At 41.2% G+C, this 22409-nt stretch overlaps 1 protein-coding gene across 1 annotated transcript; it reads right to left on the bottom strand.

The window, feature by feature from the left end:
- Positions 1-5045: 5045 nt before the first annotated feature.
- DEPDC7 (DEP domain containing 7) lies at positions 5046-20051 on the bottom strand (the record flags this gene model as incomplete). Its single annotated transcript, XM_083348386.1, has 9 exons — positions 5046-5292; positions 5748-5826; positions 5908-6033; positions 7118-7260; positions 10520-10734; positions 11377-11566; positions 12790-12916; positions 14317-14714; positions 19979-20051. 9 exons carry the CDS (start codon positions 20049-20051, stop codon positions 5075-5077), a joined length of 1569 nt encoding a protein of 522 aa, XP_083204512.1. The 3' UTR covers positions 5046-5074.
- Positions 20052-22409: the final 2358 nt, after the last annotated feature.

Here is a 22409-nt window from a genome sequence, read left to right as displayed (position 1 = left end):
CAGCCATACATTGCAACTGGGAAGACCATAGCCTTGACTATACGCACTTTTGTGGGCAGGGTGATGTCTCTGCTTTTTAGTGTGCTGTCTAGGTTTGCCATGGCTTTCCTTCCCAGGAGTAAGCGTCTTTTAATTTCTTGGCTGCAGTCCCCATCTGCGGTGATCTTGGAGCCCAGGAAAATAAAATCTGTCACTACCTCCATTTCTTCCCCATCTATTTGCCAGGAATTGAGAGGGCCAGATGCCATGATCTTGGTTTTCTTAATATTTAGTTTCAACCCAGCTTTTGCACTCTCCTTCTTCACCCGCAACAAGAGGCTCTTTAGTTCCTTTTCACTTTTTGCCATTAGAATGGTATCATCTGCATATCTCTTTAAGAACTTGCCACAGTTTGTTGTGATCCACATAATCAAATGTCAATGAAGCAGAAGTAGATGTTTTTCTGGAACTCTCTAGCTTTCTCCATGATCCAGCGTATGTTGGCAATTTGATCTCTAGTTCCTCTGCCTCTTTGAAATCCTGCCTGTACTTCTGGTAGTTCTCAATCCACATACTGCTGGAGTCTAGCTTGTAGGATTTTAAGCATAACTTTACTAGCATGTGAAATGAGTGCAATGGTGCCATAGTTTGAACATTCTTTGGCACTGCCTTTCTTTGGAATTGGAATGTAAACTGATCTTTTCCAATTCTGTGGCCACTGTTGAGTTTTCCAAATTTGCTGGTAAATTGAGTGTAGCACTTTTACTGCATCATCTTTTAAGATTTTGAATAGCTCAGCTGGAATACTGTCACCTCCACTAGCTTTGTTGTTGCTCAGCTTTCCTAAGGCCCATTTCACTTCACATTCTAGGATGTCTGGCTCAAGGACAGTAACCACCTCATCGTGCTTATCTGGGATGTTAAGCTCGTTCTTATATAGTTCTTCTGTGTAATTTTGCCACCTCTTCTTAATCTCTTCTGCCTCTGTTAGGTCCCTGCCATTTTGGTCCTTTATCATGCCCATTTTTGCATGAAACGTTCCCTTCATCTCTCCAATTTTCTTGAAGAGATCTCTAGTCCTCCCTATTCTATTGTTTTCTTCTATTTCTTTGCACTGTTCATTTAAGGCATTCTTATCTCTTCTAGCTATTCTCTGGAATTCTGCATTCAATTGGGTGTATCTTTCTTTTTCTCCCTTGCCTTTCGCTTCCCTCCTGTCCTCAGCTATTTGCAAAACTTCCTCAGACAGCCATTTTGCTTTCTTGCATTTCTTTTTCTTTGGGATGGTTTTAGTTACTACTTCTTGTACAATGTTGTGAACCTCTGTCCATAGTTCTTCAGGCACTCTGTCTATCAGATCTAATTCCTTAAATCTATTTGTCACCTCTACTGTACATTCATCAGGGATATGATGTAGTTCATACCTGAGTGGCCTAGTGCTTTTCCCTACTTTCTTCAGTTTAAGCCTAAATTTTGCAACAAGAAGCTCATGGTATGAGCCACAGTCAGCTCCTGGTCTTGTTTTTACTGACTGTATAGAGCTTCTCCATCTTTGGCTGCACAGCACCCAGTCAATCCGATTTCTGTGTTGAACGTCTGGTGATGTCCATGTGTAGAGCCGTCTCTTGGGTTGTTGGAAAAAAGTGTTTGCTATGACCATCATATTCTCTTGACAAAATTCTAAAAGCATGTGCCCTGCTTCATTTTGTACTCCAAACTTTCCTGTTATTCCGGTTATCTTTTGGCTTCCTGCTTTAGCATTCCAATCCCCCATGATGATAAGGACATCATTTTTTGGTGTTAGTTCTATAAGGTGCTATAGGGCTTCATAGAACTGGTCAATTTCATCTTCTTCAGCACCGGTGGTTGGGGCATAGACCTGGACTACTGTGATATTGAATGGTTTGACTTGGATTCAAACTGAGATCATTCTGTCATTTTGAGGACTGTATCCCAGTATTGCTTTTCCTGCTCTTTTATTGACTATGAAGGCTACTCCATTTCTTCTGTGGGATTCTTGCCTGCAATAGTATACCTGATGGTCATCTGAATTAAATTCACCCATTCCTGTCCATTTTAGTTCGCTGATACCTAAGATGTCGATGTTCAGTCTTGTCATCCCTTGTTTGACCATGTCCAGCTTTCCTTGATTCATGGATCTTACATTCCAAGTTCCTATGGAGAAAAAATCTTTATAGCATCGGATTTTCCTTTCACCGCCAGACACATCCACAGCTGAGCGTCCTTTCAGCTTTGGCCCAGTTGCTTCATTCTTTCTGGCGCTACTAGTACTAGCCCTCTGCTCTTCCCCAGTAGCATATTGGACGCTTTCCGACCTGAGGGGCTCATCTTCCAGTGTCATATCTTTTTTCCTTTTGGTACTGTCCATGGGGTTTTCATGGCAAAGATACTGGAGTGGGTTACCATTTCCTTCTCCAATGGATCACGTTTTGTCAGAACTCTGCTATGACCTGTCCGTCTTGGGTGGCCCTGCACAACATAGCTCATAGCTTTATTGAATTACGCAAGCCCCTTCACCACGACAAGGCAGTAATCCATGAAGGGGATCATTCCTGTATTCCCTCCTTCAGTATATCACATCCATGTACATGTTTCCCAAGCTTGCATGAAATTTTTCTGATGCAGAAGCTGATTACAAAAAGCAAGAAAGCAACAGTTAGACTAAACAATTTCCTTTTGTTCCAGAACCCTTAATTCCCTCCTTTATTTTTGTAACAGAATGCTTTCTGTTACTTGGTGACCAATGAATATATTCCTTTGTTATTGTGGTGATAATCAGGACCTTGGTTGGCTTACGGGGTTTGTCACTGAGTCTTTCTCCTTATTAGAGCCATGGGGAGCGCCACTGCAGGCCTACAGCACCACTGCAACTGTTCAGATGTAGCCATCAAGGCAATAGCCCAATTACACTGCCTACTATGTTACCTACATTACTGCACCTAATTCTTGCTAAGTGCAGAGGATGGACTGAGTCTAAGAGTGTACAGTTCTTGCCAGCAGTTCTTCCACAGAAGATTAAAAAAAAAACCCATAGGTTTTCTCCATTGGAATTTAACATTTCTGGCAACTCTTTAGAAAGGCAGTCTTTTCTTGAGATTGAAGGAGACCAGGAAAATACAGTTTTAAGGTTATGGCAACAACTGCAAGATGTTATACTACAAATCACATATTTCTTTTTGAATCCAGATCACTGCCGAGTTCAAGCAGTTATTAACATTTCATATTCTTTTTGGAAGCAGGTGTTTGCATATATTAGGCAAGCAACACCTGCCTGTAGTTCTCTCATTTTAATACACTACTATGAACAAATAAACCTGTCAATTTTCTTCCTGAAGGAGATGCTTTGGAGTAATTGGCATATATTTTCAGTATGGTATAGGTAAGTAAGGTAAAGGTTCCCCCGCACATGTGTGCTAGTCGTTTCCGACTCTAGGGGCCGGTGCTCATCTCCGTTTCAAAGCCAAAGAGCCAGCGCTTGTCCAAAGATGTCTCCGTGGTCATGTAGCCGGCCTGAGTAGATGCCAAAGGCGCACGGAACGCTGTTACCTTCCCACCGTAGTGGTCCCTATTTTTCTACTTGCATTTTTTACGTGCTTTCGAACTGCTAGGTTGGCAGAAGCTGGGACGAGTAACAGGCGCTCACTCTGCTATGCGGCACTCGGGATTCGACCCGCCAAACTGCTGACCTTCTGATCGACAAGCTCAGCGTCCTAACCCACTGAGCCACCGCGTCCCTCTTCAGTATGGTATAGAAATATCCAAAACACAACTGAAACAAGCAAAGGATTCAACTAGAATATAAATCTGTGATTTCCTCATCCAAAAGTAGAAAAAGAACAAAATACACAACTTGATTGCTTATTTTTACCACTCTACTGAGTTTCAAATTTTTTCTTTCGTACAAAATATTTGAAAGCAATCTTCAAACCTATAATGCTGAATACCAGCTTTTAGCATTATTTCAAAACAGTTATATCCTGCCAGAGATAACATAATGTAGTATACTGAAGCTAATGAGAATTCAGAAAAAGAGACAAGTATTTCCAAATTACAATCTGATTTAATACAGGAGGCCAGTGGGCTAAATATTTTTATGTCAGTTGCTACTGAATAAGTATTTGTAATTTAAAGGCATTATATTATGAAATAGTATGAGATAATCAACATTTCTACAGCATATAGAGAGATTTGAGCATAGAAGTTTCCTGGAATGGAGCAACTTTCACAGGATATATTGGAAACTTTTACTTGTACTTGCCTTAACTTCCTTTTATTCAACATTAAACTTCCCACACTGATATAATTGTTTTCTCCATGTAAGGGCAGAACTAGTTGTGTAGCACCAAGGGTGATTTACAACTACTCTTTAATTAGAGAAAGAATCTAAAGGCTTGTTTGCCACAGTAAGGCAGATTTTTGCTGTAGATTTGTCTGTACTGCATAGCTTATGATCATGTTTAAAAATGTTTATGGTGTTAATGCCAGACTTTCATCTGCATTTTAAAGGTTGTAAACAAAAAAAGTTACAAAGCTTTAGTAGTTGTTTTAATGTGTTATAGATGACTTTTGTTTCAGTCATTTGGCTTTCAAATACAAGGAATGACTGCTTATTTGGAGCTGGTGTGTTGTGGTACTAGTTAACCATTCACCTGACCATTTCTGCCATGGGCACCAATTGTACTTCAGCATTCTACTGGAATATATCAGATGACAATACGTTGGATAGACTGCCAGAAAAGTGAAACACATGGCCAGATGTTGTGTGACTGTAACATATGCTACAACTAAAAACATCAGGAATTCAATTATATTTCTTTACTCTGAACTGCATTCTATTCAAAGGACTTGTGTTCACAAAGGAAGTCAAGAGATACTTGCTTTCAGCTTTTCATGATGTATTTCCTGGAAAATACTGATTCCTCACTATTTAGAATTTGAATCAATAGGTTTTATTGTTTTTAAATAGCAGTTTTACAGGTAGATTTACACCCCTATTTACATAACACTTTTAAGTACAATATAAAACATTTTGATAAAGATACACAGTAGAGATTTTTAGAAGTCAGGTCTACAATTATATACCATCATCAGGAACATATCTCTCACCAAAATACTGCAAAAAGATAGTTGGATTACTAGTATAGAATTTATCTAGCAATTTCTTGCGTTCCTTGGCAGGGAGACTGGAGTCTTCATCAATAGTTTTTAGTAAAGACACCAGTTCCTCTTTTGTAGTTTTTTTGGCACTGAAATGATACTCGCATTCATCAAGTCTCTGGCAAAAAGTATATCCTGGAACAAGAATAAAATTCATTAATAAAAAATATCATAGAAATTTGAGGTATTTATAATGGTTTTCTTAAATGTTTGCACAGTATTCCCTTATTTACAATTCATAGAGTGATCCTGGAGTTTTCAATTTTTTGGATAAAGGTGCACTTTAGACTCAAAAGGGTCAGGTTGCCCAACTAATCGCAACTCTCTTTCCGTGAAGTTTAGGATGTTTAGTATGGTAAGCACTGAGATATTCAGTACTTTTTCTGAATAGGTTGAAAACATCATGTAAAATTTTGCATAACCCATCTTGATAAATTTATTTACTTTTAATGTCACTCTTTCCGCCAAAGAGCAGATTTTTCTAGACTGACTTATTTTAGCAGCTTCATTTTCATAGTGGACTATGCCCAGAGCAGCTCATGCTAAAGTTTATTATTAACATGACTAAAGCTTATGAAAATAAACTTTACCAATATTCAGACTGGATTCTGTGCCTCTCTGTATAGCTAGAAGCTTATCGCTGACCATTTTATGTAGTGTCCCTGGAATCTTGAACAAAATAAAATAAGTTATTAAGAATGGAATAGACTACACATAATAGTATGGTGAAAATAACTTGGGGATACCTACCTTTAAAACATCTTTCTGATAATCCACTAGAAATAAAATCAAAAGATCCGTTTTTCCTTTAGATAATGATTTATTGTTGATTATGGCTCTGGAGAACATTCTTTTCACAACCATCCTGTTTTCAATCTATAAACCGAGGGGGGGGGGAAGAGAGCAGAAGGATTAAAAGTTTGTACTGCTAGATCCATCTCTTTTCCTATAGCTATAGTTATAGCATATATTCTCAGTTTTCAAATGCATGCCCTTTAAGTCTCAGTTAATTGATCATCTTGTAAAAGGACAGTCAACCACAGTTATACAAATACAAGCAATTGTAAACATTATGCAAATGAGGTTAATTTATTTCGGAGCAACCCAAATGCACATGTGCATTGCATTCTTCCCATTGTCTCCCTTCCAGTGCTAAGCTATGTCAACCAGGTTATTGTGATCTTTTCCGGGGCAATATTAGAAATTCATAATCATGGTGTAAAAAGCCATGTTGAGGTCACCTTCTCACTTAAGTGCTCCTCTTCTCAGGAGGAATGATGCTGCCATAGAAAGTTTACTCATTTAATAAATTTGGATGCTGCCCAACTGTCAACAACTCTGGGCAGCTCATAATTGCGATCTTTTCCTATATATAGTGGTACCTCGGTACTTGACTGCTTCAAAACTTGCTGATTTGGTATTCAACACATTTAGACATGAAAAATGTTGCCCCAGTACTCAACATTTGTTTAGTACTCAACATACTGTGATAGGAAGAGAGGGTGACTGCAGAGAACAGACAGGAAGCTGGCTGTGCTGGGAAGGTCGCTACAAAAGGAGGGGGTGGACAGGAAGTTAGCCATGCTGGGAAGGTCGCTGACATAGGGAACGGGACAAACAGAAAGTTATTCCTGGCTGAAACAAAGGATCACATGGTAAGTCATGTGCTTTGGGACTGATCCTTTTTAGTACTCCTTGCACCTCCCAAAACTAATTAACGATGTGTACCGAGATACCACTGTAATCTTTGATTTCAGCTACTAATCATTGACACTGGAAACATCCACTGTCTAACACAGAATTCAGGAACCTGAATCTTCCTGATGTTCCTGAACTACTGTATTGATTGCTATAAACTGGTTGTTGGGAGTTGTAGTTTAGCATATCTGAAGATCCACAAGTTCTCTACCCACATTCCCATGTCACCAAAAAGTATGAAGAATCCTCATAAAGTACTTGCCTCACTTTGCAGTTTAAGTTCAGAATTCTGAGCTATCACAGCCATGAAATAAAGCAGTTTCCTGAATTCCTCTCTTGAAGAGCTATCCAATAATTTTAAATAGAGCTGAATGGCTTCCAAAGCCTGATCAGTTTTTCCATTAACTGGAAAGAAAACCAAATCAAATTGTTACACTGCATTTTAATTTAAATACTGATTGACGAACATACACATGGTTTGCCATTTCCCTCCTATTTTAAACTATAAAAGAATGTGAAATATAAATTTAGATCAGCTGGATTAGATCAATATTCAATTTTTTCATGGTCTGGACGAGAACTTACTTCAAATTTCTTACTAAAATATGCTTAATAAGATCATAAATATTTCAGAAAATTGTGCCTTTATCAAAACTCACAGCTTCTTGATTTAATTAGAATCCTAGTTATTTGTTAGCTATAAATAATAACACCACTACTACTGCCAATATGACACACTGGCAGAATAATAAATAGATTTCCAATGTTCATTATGGAAGTTTCCCCTTATAAGGAGTACATCGGCTATCCATTTATTGACTATGGTCTGCTTCGCTTTAGAAATTAATTGTATTCATACACACATACATAAAAAGCATGATTAAGTATTACATGCAAACACATGACCTGCAGGCATAAAGAAAGCTTTAGTTAGGACTATAGTGGTGTTCATGGCATTCAAACGTCTGACTTGGAGATGGCTGCTTTTACAGAGTTATCCTCAACTGCAATTTCTGTTGCTAAGCAAGGTGATTGTTAAGTGAGTTGCACCTGATTCTACTGCAGTTGTTAAATGAAGTAGTGTTAAGATGATCATTCAGCAAATCCTTCCTTCCCCAATGATTTTGCTTGTCAAAAGCCAGTTGCAAAAGTCACAAATGTAGATCACGTGACCCTAGGACCCTGCAGCCATTGCAAATACATGCCAGTTGCCAAGAGCTCAAATTTTGATGACGTAACTGTGGAGATGCCGAGACAGTTGTTAAGTACGAGGATCCATTGTAAGTCACTTTTTTCAGTTCCTTCAAACAATTGCTAAATGAATGGCTGTAAGTCGGGGATTACCCCAGTACTGTATATACTGTTGTGATTCAGGGTCAGCCTATGGGTTCGGCAGTTGGGTCGGACGACTCAGAGGAGGAGGGGGGTGTTGAAGACCTTGCTGAGGGGGTTGAAGATCTTGCTGATGATAGCCCTCAGCCAGGCCCCTCCCACTTAGTCACCACGGAGACCCAGCTGTGTGAGCCTGACAGTGTGGATGAAGATGACCCACAGCTGGCCCTGTTCAAGGACGCCCGACGCAGGAGGCAGTCAATTAGGAGTAAACAGAGGAAGGCAATGGGGCTTCTCAGAAGGAGGCAGAGAGAAGCCACACCCTGAACTCTATATAAGGGGAATGTCTGGGAGGGCTGGTTTGCTGAAGGCAACCGCTCGGATGGTTCATGTTTCTTTAAGCTCTATTTCTTGGTTCGTGTCTTGTTTGTTTTTGTTGCAATAAATTTGGCAGGCGTAATTCCAGCCTCTTGCCGTTTGTGGAGGGGTTGTCCCTGCCTTTTCTGCAGGGCCAGTAGCAGGCTGGTACAGAACATATACAAATGTCACCGATCTTCTGCATGTCACACAGGGCTCTACAGAGATATAGGTAAAGCTTTACGGATTACATCCCAAAGATGTTTTTCACTGTTAACTGAAGAAGCTTCTTGGATAAGAAGCGAAATGTCTTCAAAAGAAAAAAAACAACAAGAAGAAAGTCCAGTTGCCTTTTAAAAAGCACCTTTGGGACAACCATGTCCTGGATGATTGAGAATCTCCATAGATATATGGGTTATATCACCGCATCAGTAGGAGAATGTATCCTGCAATGCTGCACATTGGAAAAATTGGCAGATAGTTCATTTTCACTACTTATCAGTAGCCTTCACATAGAGTGGATTTCACCCTGTGATAATTCATCATTGTTGCTTGGTTTTGGCTTAGCTGTAAAGTCTGGCACTGGGATTTCTAAATCATAGATTAGGCCTTTACCGTGTTATGTAATATGGCCACTATAGATTACGTACTTTAAAAAAGCGAAGCATAGTTTAGAACAATATGTGGATATGAAGCAAGATAGAATTGACTTGTTGAAACTGAATATATAGAGTTTAAACGCACACCAATCAATCAATTTATTGCAGCCAAAGGCCACACATAAATCAAACATCCAAATAAAACAAAACTAAACAGAACCATCACAAGAGGACATAGCAATACATCACAATCAATGATGCAATCAATGGGCGACCAAGGTCTGCCTAGTTTTACAGACAGTATATCAAAAACAGGCTAGCTTCAGAAAAACTGAATCGTACTGGCCTGACAATAAAAATGCATTGAGTATAGTCTAAATGCATTGAGTATAGTGATGACCTATAAAGCCCTGAATGGCTTGGGTCCGGGATATCTGAGGGAACACCTGCTGCCGGCATCAAGCTCCCTTCGTCCAGTGCGCTCCCACAGGGAGGGTCTTCTCAGGGTGCCGCCGATAAAAGACTGTTGGCGGATAACACCCAGGGGAAGGGCCTTCTCTGTGGGTGTGCCTGCCCTCTGGAACCAGCTGCCCGTGGAGCTTAGGACTGCCCCCGACCTTCGCTCATTCCGCCGGGACCTGAAGACCTGGCTCTTTGAGCTCTCCGGGCCAGGCTGAGAATTTTTAACTGGGGTTTTTAATTTTAGGGATGATTTAATCTTTTTTTAATTTGTTTTTAACTTTTGTACTGGTTGTTTTAAATGCCCTGTAAACCGCCCTGAGTCCTTCGGGAAAGGGCGGTATATAAATTTAATAAAATAAAATAAATAAAAAATAAAACTGGATAAAACACGTAATAATAAACGTACATCTGACCTTTTATCCCACCTTATTTTTCATTTGTAACTTGAGGTAGCAAGCATATTTAATACTCCTTCCTGCTCCTGTTTTGCCCACAACAACCACCCTGTGTGGTAAGTTGGGCTGAGAGGGAATGAACGGCCCAAGATTGCCCAGCCAGTTCTCATGCCTAAAGTGAGACTGGACCTAATAGGCTCCTGGGTTCTAGCCTGGTGCCTTGCCCACTAGACCAAACTGGATGTCATCTTCACTTCCATCACATCTTAGGCTATTAAAAAAGTAACAACCTGTATGTAGAACTCTCCACTGTCTTTATATGTAAACCTTTGTGCATTACCCTCTTTTCAAAATCGAAGCAGTATGCCTGGAGACCCCATGGATACTTGCTCTTCTCTGGATGGTCCCATTTCACCAACACAGGGAAATCTTGCACAATGGGAGGAGGGAAAATGCATGACAAATTTGCATGGCAAAGCACTTTGGTTTTTACAACATGTGTTAAATCCACTCACTTACCTAGCAACTCAGCAATTCCCAGGTGGATTTCAGGCACCTGGTTTAGCAATGGTTGCTTTTTTTGGCTGTAATACCTCCCAATAATGTCAAACAACAGCAGTTTCCCCACGTGCACTTTGTCAGGCCGATCAGGTAAACTGCGGCTTACTTCAACCACCATCGCATCAGGGAGATACTCCAAACAGTCAATTGCTGCTGAAAGCCATTCATCTGCCCTAGAAAAAGAAAATTCCCACAACGTTCTATTGACTATGGTACTGGCTCTGTAGCAGATAACATAAGTCCCACTGGAAGTCAAGAGAACATATTAGGGCCAAAGGAACAATGATGAAAGGACCTCTGCTTAAGGGAAGATAAAACAGCCACTGAGCATGGCCCATTTGGGCAGAGTTTACAACACAGGGGAGGGGGAGAACCCATCCCAAAAATTAGGAGCAACTTGTACCCCACATATGGCCCACAAGACCGCTGCAATATGCGGGGGCAGGACAGAGAGGCCAACATGTTCAGCTTTCTGAACTGGCAGGGAGACTTAATGGACAAAATGGGTGCCTGGACCCTAATGTTTTCATCACTCATAAGCACATCCCAAAAATCAGTAGATTTTTCATATTGGTGGATTTTCTAAAGGGGAGAACTGTAATTCTCTTAAGGCCCTCATTTAGTCCCATTTCCCTCAGAGAAATGCTCCAAAATTAAAAATGTGGCCTCAGATCATAAAAGGTTGCCCATGTCTACTCTATATTCCTTTGCTGTTCGAAAAAAAATATATTATTTATTTAAGGAGGCAAATACAATTTGCTGATTAATCAGTTTTTTGCCTTCCTATTCATACAGTTACATATATAAATACTTACTGAGCATCACCAAAAGCTTTCAGAATTTGTCGGTCGAGATAATTGTTTGTGACGCTATGTTCAGGTTCCCGCTTTGTTTGTGGAAATCGGGATCCAATCTTGTGGTATTCAAGTAAAGAATCAAGCAATGGAAGATCTACTAGCTGCAGGAGACGGGCAATAGTTTGCTCTCCCCAGACTTCATTAATGACTAGGAAAAATGAAGGGCACAAACCACATAGTGAGATTGTTGACAAACATACAATGATCAAGAAATGTAACCCAACATTGCAGTCTTTGCTTGAGGTAACTAACTCTTCTTCTGCAGAAAACATTACAATAATTTATTTCTCCAGTTTTACTGTCAGCCTCAAGAATACATCAGAATAAAATAAGAAGATAACCAATAGAGATTTATGCAGCAAACAGTAAGGACTTCGATGTATCCAAAATGCTTTACATTCTTTCCTGTTTGAATTGCCAGAGATCTTTACTAGATGGGAAAACCAATCACGTAAATCATGTTAATAAGGATGCATAAAAGAAAGAAACCCTTGTTAACATTTTTCCAGCTAGAACAATGACACCCTTAACTTGAAGTACTAAACAAAGAACTTGTTTGGGGTTTTCTACATTTTTTCGGAGCAATCTGTAAAGCCACACACACACAAAAAAAACGATAGAACTAGCTACTAAGTTAGTATCAGATTTTGTTCTTGTTCAAGAAGCAGACTGAAAGAACATGGCTGCCCCATGTTACAATCTCTTGTTTAAACCAGCTATGGCTTGAGAAGAATGGACTGTTTGTACTTCTGGTCTCTAAGTGGTTTGATAACTCAGCCACAAGTCAGGCACAAAGTAGGAGACAAGGCTACAGTAGTAAATTCCTTGTTCCTTCAAAAACTTCTGTCTCTCGTTTAAAAAAAACTGAAAAAGGGGAAGCAGTAGCAAGTGCGGGAGAAGGAGACATGAGTGTCTTTAATATGAGTGGAAATCTTTGGTTCTCTTGCAGTGCTGAGACTACAACCTGAGAAATCACACTCCCTTTCCCATCGCTAGCATGAACATACTGTTTTATGCACCCTCTGAATTATTTCCAGATTATATCAAGAGCTGCAGGTTGTTCACTAGTGATCTAGGCTGTCATTATTCTTAGGCATTGCCTGTTTTTTTTCTAATGTGTCATAGATTCATGCTATCTAAGAGAACCATGATGTGAGGCCATATCATAGGAGAGATGTCTGAGTTGTCAGGTTTGTGAGAAAATTAGCAGCTGTGATGAACTCAAGCAAATACCCCACACAACATGTTCTTTTGCTTGGAGCTCTGCATTTTATAGCGGATATGATGGAAGAGAGATTAATTTTCTATTTGTCTCCAATTTAAGAAACAGAAAAGCTTTCCCTGAGATAGTTCAATGTCGATCCCCCTTACCTTGACGAGACAAATGGGAGGATGGGTTTACTTGAGGAGAATTAACAGGTTTTAGGCTCAGGTTTTCTAAGAGATCCTCCAAACTTTCTGATCTCTCTGAAGATGTACCAAGTAATAATCTTTTTTCCTGTCTGTAGTTAAAAAAATAGGATTGGAAGTTCCAAGTATCAGTACTGATAACAATATTTAGATCTTGTTTCTATACACTAAACCTCTGTACTATAACTCCAATGGATACATACATTTTTGTGTATGGTTGCATTTTTTTAAATTCCATTCAGTCATGTCCAATTCTTGGAGATGCCTAGATATGTCCCTGTAGTTTTCTTAGCAAGGCTTTTCAGAAGTGGTTTGCCATTGCCTCTTTTCTCAGGTTGACAGAAAAGGTTGACTAGCCTAAAGTCAGGCATCTGAATTTGTGCCTAAGGCGGAACTAGAACTCTTGGCCTCCCTAACTTCAACGCCAAACTGGCTCTTTATAATTAATCCACCTTATATTAGATTATCACATGGCTACTTCTACTAAACAAACAATTCTACGTATGTGCATGTATTTATTTGTATCCCACCTTTATTCTTTTTACAAATAAGTCAAACCTGGTATCTTAACCACTAGACCAAACTGGCTCTCTTATGGTTCATTATCCATGGTGGTCATTCCTATCACTAACAAATTCATTTTCCAAGAATAAATTGTTAATAGATTCTATAATTATTGCCAACATCTATGTTATGCAAAATACCTTGCAAGCTTCCTCACTTTTAAGCATTGTGTCTCTCACTTAAGTAGTTATTTTCAATATACAGAAAGCTGAAGTTAAAATAGCAATTTGACTAAAGCTACTTAGTGGTTGTAATGGACTTGGTTTAATGATATAAGATCCAAATCCAGTACCATCTTCCAATACTCACAAATTAGCTTCCTAATATCAAATTGCAATCTTTACTTTGCTCAGTCAGGTAGCTTTATGGTTATATTATTAATGTTTAATGCCACTATAGTCAGCCAAACAGATTCCTTGGAAACCCTTTTCTGGGTGTCTCTCCTTTCTGAAGTCAGATTAGTGGCACCAAAGCTATGGTCTTTTTTGGGCTGCCTCTTCACTATGAAACACACTTCCTAGAAACACTGCAGATTGTTACTTCTAGGCACACAAGATGCAATTCTTTAACATACATTATATTAATGTATATTAATATACATTATACATATATACAATATATTAATCCCCCCTCTAGGATTCTCTAGATCAGGGGTGGGCAGCTATGGCCCCTTTAGGACCTGTGGCTGGCCCAGGAATTCTGGGAATTGAAGTCCACAGGTTGTAAAGGAGCCATAGTTGCCTACCCCAGCTCTAGATGTTCTACAAAACAGCTCTTTTAATTCTAACATATCCATGCTCACTTTGTTATGAGATTTGTAGTACCATACCACTAGGGGGGCACAGAAGTTAGGAAAATGTAGCCAACCAGGAAAAAAAATGTAACCTTCTAATTTTTCATATTTCATCTTGAGCATTCTCACACAGACCTTTGCTGTATAAAATGGTCATGCTGTCTTCCACAAAGGCTCTCCACTTGATTCCCTGTATTTGAGAATCTGTATAGGCTGCAACTGCTATCCTCAAACACAGATTGTTTGTCTTTTCCAAAGACTTTGGTTGAAATAGCCTCAAACACCTTGTAGTCCATCAATGCCTGGCATACTCGTACAACTTTGCTCCGATTAATATCTGTGTCACCAAAATATTTGTTTTGGAGAAGATGGGCATAGACAACATCCACTGCATCGGAGCCAACAAAACAGTCATTATAACATTTCAGATTCTGACGTCGTTTTTTCACTTCAACGTGGGTCTGAAGTGCGTGGATAATGCTGCTCCAAACATAAGTGGCTCCAAATGGTCTCTGCGCCAAGCTGAAACCTTATAAAGTAATACAGAAGATACATTAGCGGAAGCATTTTCTGTCTCAAAAGTGTAATAAATGTACTCCTTATTTTACAGAACCCTTTCCAAATGGGGATTACCAAATAAAGTATTCATTTACTTCTGAAGCTTTTCTCTCTCATTTGAGGCGGCATTAGTTAAAATCAACTTCCTTTAGTGCCATTGGAACACAGGAGATTTTGCTTGGTGTACTAAAGCCCATACTGCAGAAGTGGGCTGGGCTATGGACCATTCTGAGGAGGTGGCTTATGTGTTTTAAAAGATGAAATTAATACCTGATGCACTCGTCACAAACTACTGTATTTTTCTGTCTATAAGATGCACCTTTTTATAAGATGCTCTGGCATGTGAGTTTTTCCGCACCGATCAGCTGTTTGGCAGAGCCCTGTGGCAAATCCAGAAGTTTGGACGGCCGACGATCTTGCCCCCTCCCCCCTCCCGTTAATGGCAAGCCCACAGGGGCTTGATACCTGCACCAGGTGGCATGGCAACCCACACAGGCATGCCCTGGGCTGCGGTGGTTACCATTATTTGTCCATGTATAAGACGCTGCACTTGTATAAGATGCACCTGATTTTTGAACAGGGTATTTGCAGGAAGAAATAGTACCTTATACACGGAAAAATACGGTAAATTTGGCTCTTCAAATCTCCTAATGACAAGTAGGCTGTGCAGGCTACCAAAAGGGAAAAAAGAAAAGAAAAGAAAAAGATGCTGGTGATTTACTTGCAACTGCCAGCTAAATTTTTTTGAACTCTCATTCGACTGTACAGTATTGCACTGGATTCTAGTAATATTCCTCTCCTTTTAAAAATTCCAGCACAAAGTTATAGTCCAACACTTCTAGTAGGCAACAGGCTGGCAAAGGCATTGAATATATCCCCCCTTTTTCAGGAATTATGCCATTTACTTTTAGCCAACTAGACGCCATTACTATATTTGGTTGATAATCTTTATGACATTGAAGTAAAAAGTGCAAATAATGCTCTGAAAAAGTTCATCAGAAGGTGGACCAATTTAATTGTAAAATGTATGATATTGTTGTAAAAGACTTTATATTCAAAGCCCACAATGGCCAATTAAAAAAAAAGAGTACCTTATAGCTGGATAGGGAAAAGACAATTCTCCAATGCTTCAGCAATGAGGAATCTGCCACCCTTTAGAGGTTGCTACAATTCAGCTTTCTATATCCCTTATTCATGTCATGCTGGCTGGGACCATTACGAATTTCTATGGCTACCTCAATTCTGCAAGATTTAAAATATGCAGACACATCTTTGGAGTAGGCTAATACCAGTTTCCACAATCCCCAGTCAACATAGGTTATTGAACTATAACCATTTAGAAGAAACTATGCTGCAGATGTTGAGACCATTAGGACAATTCAGTAAAAACAAGCACCGTGTTTCCCCGAAAGTAAGATCGTGTCTTACTTTCTTTGGGGCTCTGAAGTAAGCACTAGGTTTTACTTTCGGGGAGGGCTCACTTTTTGCCGGTACCGGTACCAGTAGGCCGCGACTGTACAGGGGGTGGAGTGGAGCATGTGCATGGGGTGGAGAAACCATGAGGCGGCGAGAGTGTGGTGGCGGACCAGTTGCTTCCTTCCACCTGCCAGACACTTGCCGAAGCCACGCAGGGTAAGGTTGCCATGCCCACCCCCAGCCAGATACCTTCACTGCCACAAGCGTGTTTTTTTTTAGTAACCTGCCTTTCAGCTGCATTGCATTTCTCCACTTGCTTCTCAGCCTTCGCCACGTGTTTGTGGGACTACTGGTAAAAAAAAAAAGTTCAATCAGACTTGCTAACTTTTTGAGATCTCACAAGAAGTTAGAAAGTCTGATTGATTTTTTTTGGGGGGGTCTCACAAACACAAGGCGATGGCTGAGAAGCAAACTGGGCGGGGGCATGCACCTTAGCCTGCACGATGGGGGAAGGATGGGGCATGTGCCCTTCCCGTGCCAGGCCAGCCCCATGCTGGGCAGCGGTGGGCAGGGTGGTGAGGTGGGGGCCACCAGGCTGACCAAAGCGGCTGGTGGAATGCCGGAGGCTCAGCGGAGGGTGGTGAAGCGGGCAGGCGAGCCATTGGCAAGCACAACAAAGCTTGGCTGAAAGCAGCCATGGAACAAGTGGGGCAGGTTCTGTTTTCTGACAGAGAAGAGAATTTTGCAGCTCTACCCACAGAGCCACCAAAGTGGCAGGTGGAGCGCCAGAGGTTCGGGGAGGGAGGATGGTGAAGTGGGTGGGCAGGATGCATGCCCTTTCCATGCCAGGCCCTGCAGCCCTGGGGCAGTCGTGCTGGGCAGTGGTGGGAAGGGTGCCGAGGTGGGGCCTGCCAGGCTAATCAAAGCAGCAGGTGGAGTGCTGGAGGCTTGGGGAGGGAGAGTAGTGAGTGAGCAGTTGGACCATTGGAAAAACTGGAAAAACTTTGGTGGGAAAAAAATGGTTTTTCCCATTTGTTTCCAAACTGGCAGCAAACACATTGCGCCAAAACCGGCCATTTGCTGCCTCCTGCCCAATGCCACTGCCATGAGGCGGTGGAACAAGCCGGGTGGTGGTAAGGAACCGGTATAATGGCATGTGAGTCAGAAGGGGGGAGGATTCACCAGGCCTCATGGCAGTGGCATTGGGTGCGATGCGCGAGGTGGCAAACAGCCGTGACTGGTGGCAAACGGCCTCGTCGCAAAAAAACAGCCATTTGCCATCTCGTGTGTTGTGCCCAATGCTGCTGCCATGAGGCTGCAGAACAAGCCGGGCAGCAGTAAGGAACTGGTATACCGGTATAGTGGGTCAGATCCCCCCCTTCCCCATCGGCTTTCCCTCATCAGAGGGGCACTGGCAGTTTCCCCCCTTGTGTCTACGGTGAAACCAGACAGAATTGGCAGCAGGCCGTCTGTGCAGGCCCTTAAGTAGGATTTACTTTCGGTGGGAGAACCTATATTAGGTCCACCCCCCAAAAAATCAGCTGGGGCTTACTTTCGGGGGCAGGTTTACTTTTGGGGGAACATGGTGTATATTGTCATTGCTGTTTCTTTTGTTAAAAAGTATGCAAAAAGACTGTTGTATTGTGAGAAAATTGAATAAAAGGCAGTGCATAAGGATATAACAGATAACTCAGTGCCATATAGCAATGCTGTTTTAAGACCTTTGGAAACAAAAAACACAATGGGTTCTTTTTTAAAATTAAAATTATTGTGACATTTCCCCCCCAAAATGTTTATTACAATTATTATTTGTAACTTATAATTATGATCCACATTAAAACAAATTCCTCTGACATGTGTAAGTGGACACATCTATTCAGTTGTTAATAGAAACTGTCAGTTTGTAATAATTAGGCTACGACTGTAAGTGCGTCTAAGAAATAGTCTATTCATTTGACACATTGAGACGTAGGAGCAGGACTGGCTCTAGACTAAGGCCAAGCAGGCAGGGGCCCAGGGTCACCACATTGAAAAGACTTCTGAAAAACACAATACGTGAAAAAGTGAAAGTCATATGACAACAATGGATGCTGAGTTAATTTTTTTATGCAAAATGGGTGAAAATGTCCAAGAAAAAAATAGCTCAGGGATATAAATCATGACTATAAAGCTAAAAAAACTGAAAGAAAAAAAAGAAATGAGAGGATGCATTTCTGCAATTTATAACAACATTGGAAGGTGAGCCAAAATGGGGGGGGGGCAGCAGAATATGACTTTGCCTAGGCCAGGGGTAGGCAACCTCGGCTCTTTTATGACTCACATTCCATGCTGACTCAGGAATTCTGGGAGTTGAAGTCCACGAGTCATAAAAGAGCCGAGGTTGCCTACCCCTGGCCTAGGGTGTCAAAGTGGCCCTGGGGAGGCTTGAAACCTCACCTTGAAACCTCTAAATAGCACCTTTCAAAAATATTCTTATCAGGTCAATCAGAGTTATATATCTAGAGGCATTCTGTTTAAACAAATGGAAGTAGCTTTTGTGTGCATGTCTCTTGGTTTGCCAATTGCTCAAAATTTAACCCTGGACTGCCACAAAAAGAGGGTACATAGAGATAAGCCTCGAAAGACAGATTGCAAAACCTGTTCTGAGGGAATCGGAAAGAATATAGAAGGAAATGAGGCACTGTTGCAAAAGTTATTCGTGGTATAACTTATTGATATTGGTTAGCAACATTTCAGTCAGGAGAGATTCCTAGTTTGCTGTCCCCAAGGTGGGAAGAAAATACTAAATCTCCTCAAACTTCCCCAAAGGTCCTAAGGCAAAGACAGAGCTTTTGAAGCTTTTCAACAAACAACTATTGATGCCTTTTATAAAGAGGTAGTACAGTAACACCCCTAGCAAACCGTTCTTAACTTTTTCGAAGAAAGGGAGAAACTGACAAGCCCGGAGCCCCTTCTCTTAAGGCAGTAAGTACTAGATAATCTCTGCTTAACAAAACGGCCTTTTCTCCTTCAATTGGCCTTTTCTCCTTCAATTGATACGGCGGAGAGAAGCTGTGAAACCAAGGCAATAAAAGGAAACCCTGCGCAAAGATAGCAGGGTTGAGAAGTAGGTTAGAGGGAGTCCGCCTAAGCACACATCCTCCCCAGCCGGGGCAAGCGCTGCGTGTTGCTTACTACTAGTAGTACTACCACCTCGCCCAAAGCAGCGGAGAGGATGGAGAAGCGGAGAGCCTTGCTCCCACAATCCACAATCCATCACCCCCCCTCCCCGACCCCCCCAAGCCACCCGGAGTAGACAAGAGGGCCGGCCAGCCCTTTCTCCCCGTCTGACAAGTGCGCAAGGAAGGGCACCAGGGCAACCAACAAGCGGGTCCTTGTCCACGACTAGTTCGGGTGCGAGAGCCCCAAGGGCGCGTGTGGGGGGGGGCGAGGGCAGGGAGCCATACCACCGGGACGGTGTGTATATGTGTGTGTGTGTGTGTGTGTAGGGGGTGTGTGTGTGTGAAACCCATCTCTTCAGAGCAGCAAGGGCAGAGAAGCGCACTAGTAGCGCCCAACTCCGACGGGAAGTTTTCTCCCGTCCTTTAGTTGCCACGAAGCGCGGGAGCAAAACAAGGGAATTCTTCCTTCCCTGAAGCACCACCAGGTAACTTAGCTTTAAAGAATCCGTCCCGACCGGTCGAGTTTCCTTTCCTTTCCTTTCTCCTCTTCCTGACACTTCCCCTTCTCCATAAAAAAAGAAAAAAAACCCGAAGGCTTTGCTCCCCTGCCCTCCCTCCCTCCCTCCCTTTGGAATATACCCCGGGAATCCAGCGTTACCTGGGGGTCTGTTGGCGGGGCTATACACAGCGCAGAGATTCAAAGCTGCCGCCTTCTCTTTCACCGTAGCCATCAGCGCAGCGTCCTTCGGCAAACGCGGCTCGGCCACCGATAACCAACGAGCGCTGCCTCCTAGTGGTCTCTTTGCCGGGGTAAGTGGGCGGTCCCTTATATGTGCGGGGCATCGCTATTGGTCCACCTCGGTCCGACTGGGCGGCGTTTGGGAATACGCTTCTATTCTAAATTAGAGGCCAGCGGAGAAGAGTTGAACGTCTTCCTCCCAGTTTTAGAAGCTGAGGTTGGAAAGAGCGGGTCCTTTATTCCCTGCTGTTAAAAGCCTGATAACCTCGGGTGGTTTTTCTTTTTATTATTTTGTGATCGTAGAATAATGGCGTTCGTCGTTCCGCCGAAGGGATTGAATGTAACAGAAAAAAAGATGATTACTGTTCATATCCGGCTATTTAAGAAGAACTTCGGGAAGTTCTTCGCAATGTGTGTAAATTTACGTGGTTGGAGTGTTGGGTGCGTGGGTGGGTGGGGGCTTTCCGTGCAGTAGAAATACCCCCCTCCCCGCTCTGCCAGTGCTCTTCTAAAATCCTAGATAGAAAAGCGAGCGTGGTGATCAGGTTGTATGAGTAATAATAATCTACAAGGAGTGATAGGATCCGACTATTTTACTTGGGTTCCAGCATAGGTAAGTGTGACTAAAAATGTAACTTTTTTACATGTGTAATTAGATATCGGAAGTAAGACTTATTAACAGCCAGTGACCCTCACCGTTGGCCACAATGGATGTAGCTGCTGGAGATTGGGGGTATAATACTTGAGATAAAGCTGCTCAGCGCAGTCTGCACCTATCTGCAAATAACGTTGAGAACTGGAATTCAGCAGAAAGTGCAGGTCAATAAAGCTGTATTTTATTTTCCAGGAGCTGCTGAAAAAAAGTTTACACTTCGTGTAGTACAGATATAATTCTTACATTCAGGATTCTCATATTAAATTTGTTGGTATATAGCAGCAGTATTTATCGTACATGGTACTTGGCTCATGCAGGAACAAATTACAAAATGACCCAGCAACAAAATTATTCACTGTATCAGAATGTGAAGCACTAAGTCATCACAAAGAGAACAGCATATGTGTAAACACTGCACTCCTTGTTTTATTTCATTAGATGCGAAACAGATGCACAAATCTTGGCATAATTTATCAGAAGAAGCTCCCATTAATGGAACTCATGTTACTCATGACTAATGATTATTGATTCCAATGATTTTATTCTATGCATGAATGAATCTAGAATTGGTGATTACTCTAAGGGTAAATGCATAAAAGTTTGGTGCCAAAATAGAATTAACTTTATCCTATTGCATTTTTTTTCACATTGATGTGTATGAGTTAGTGGGTATATTTTCTCTTTTAAAAATCAGATACAGTGCTTCCTGTCTTTTGAGACTTTTTAATAAGTAAACCTGTTTGATCCAGGAAGTGTGCATCCTATTTGTAGCATTAAGTTAGCCTAAGGCAGAGAAAAGAAGGAAGTTGGGAGGGAGGAGTATCAAAATATGAAAATATTAAGGTTGTAGTCCTCACCAGGCCTCTAGAGAGGAAACTTCATTAAATTCAGTGGGACCCAAGCTGTAGGAAACTAAATTTTATGTTATTAACAGTTTGGGAGATCCAGATTTTTGGAAATAGCAAGAATGAGAAATGGGAGCAAATAAATGCATCAACGTGGCTATTTGGAAAATACTCAGGATGTGTACAAATTTATAAGATAATTTTTATCTATGTATCTCTCTGTAAAGTACAATGATGAAGTCAAATTCTATCCAAATTCCTTATTTGTGGTAAATTTTAAAATGTAATACATTTATATAATAGATACATTCCAACAATGTATTAAACATAGATGTGGTTTTATATATTTTTCTCCTTCCTAGCGTTATTCCCACAATATGGCAGGGTCCGCTTAAAACTCCCTTTTTACAACTCTCTATCCCTTAATTCAGGGTAGAGTCAGGGTGACTGGATGGAGCTGAGCGTTTATTGGCCAGATGTCCTTTCTGACACCATGTGGAGTTTGCAGCAGATATTTTTTTCTTTGCACCCTAGAAGGGAAATTTTTGCCACTATCTAAGATTTAACTCTCAACCTTCCTAGTGGGTGAGCATCTTTACCAGTAGGCCACCACACTGCTCAAATGTATACAGAAATGAGATTACAATGTTTATTACATTCTGCATCCAAAACTAAGCATTGGATACTGATAGCATCATTGAAATAGGGATAGTGTGCCCTTTAAAATCAATCTTTTCAAAATAACCTTTTAGTATGATAATCATTCAACTATGCTCCAACCGCTGATGCAGAAGGCGGTTGATGAATTTTATTTATTTATTTAACTATTATGCCGATTATCAGCAGACAG

Source organism: Vipera ursinii (genome assembly GCF_947247035.1).
Source record: "Vipera ursinii genome assembly, chromosome: 1".
NCBI lineage: Eukaryota > Metazoa > Chordata > Lepidosauria > Squamata > Viperidae > Vipera > Vipera ursinii.
This window is presented reverse-complemented; position numbering and strand designations above follow the sequence as displayed.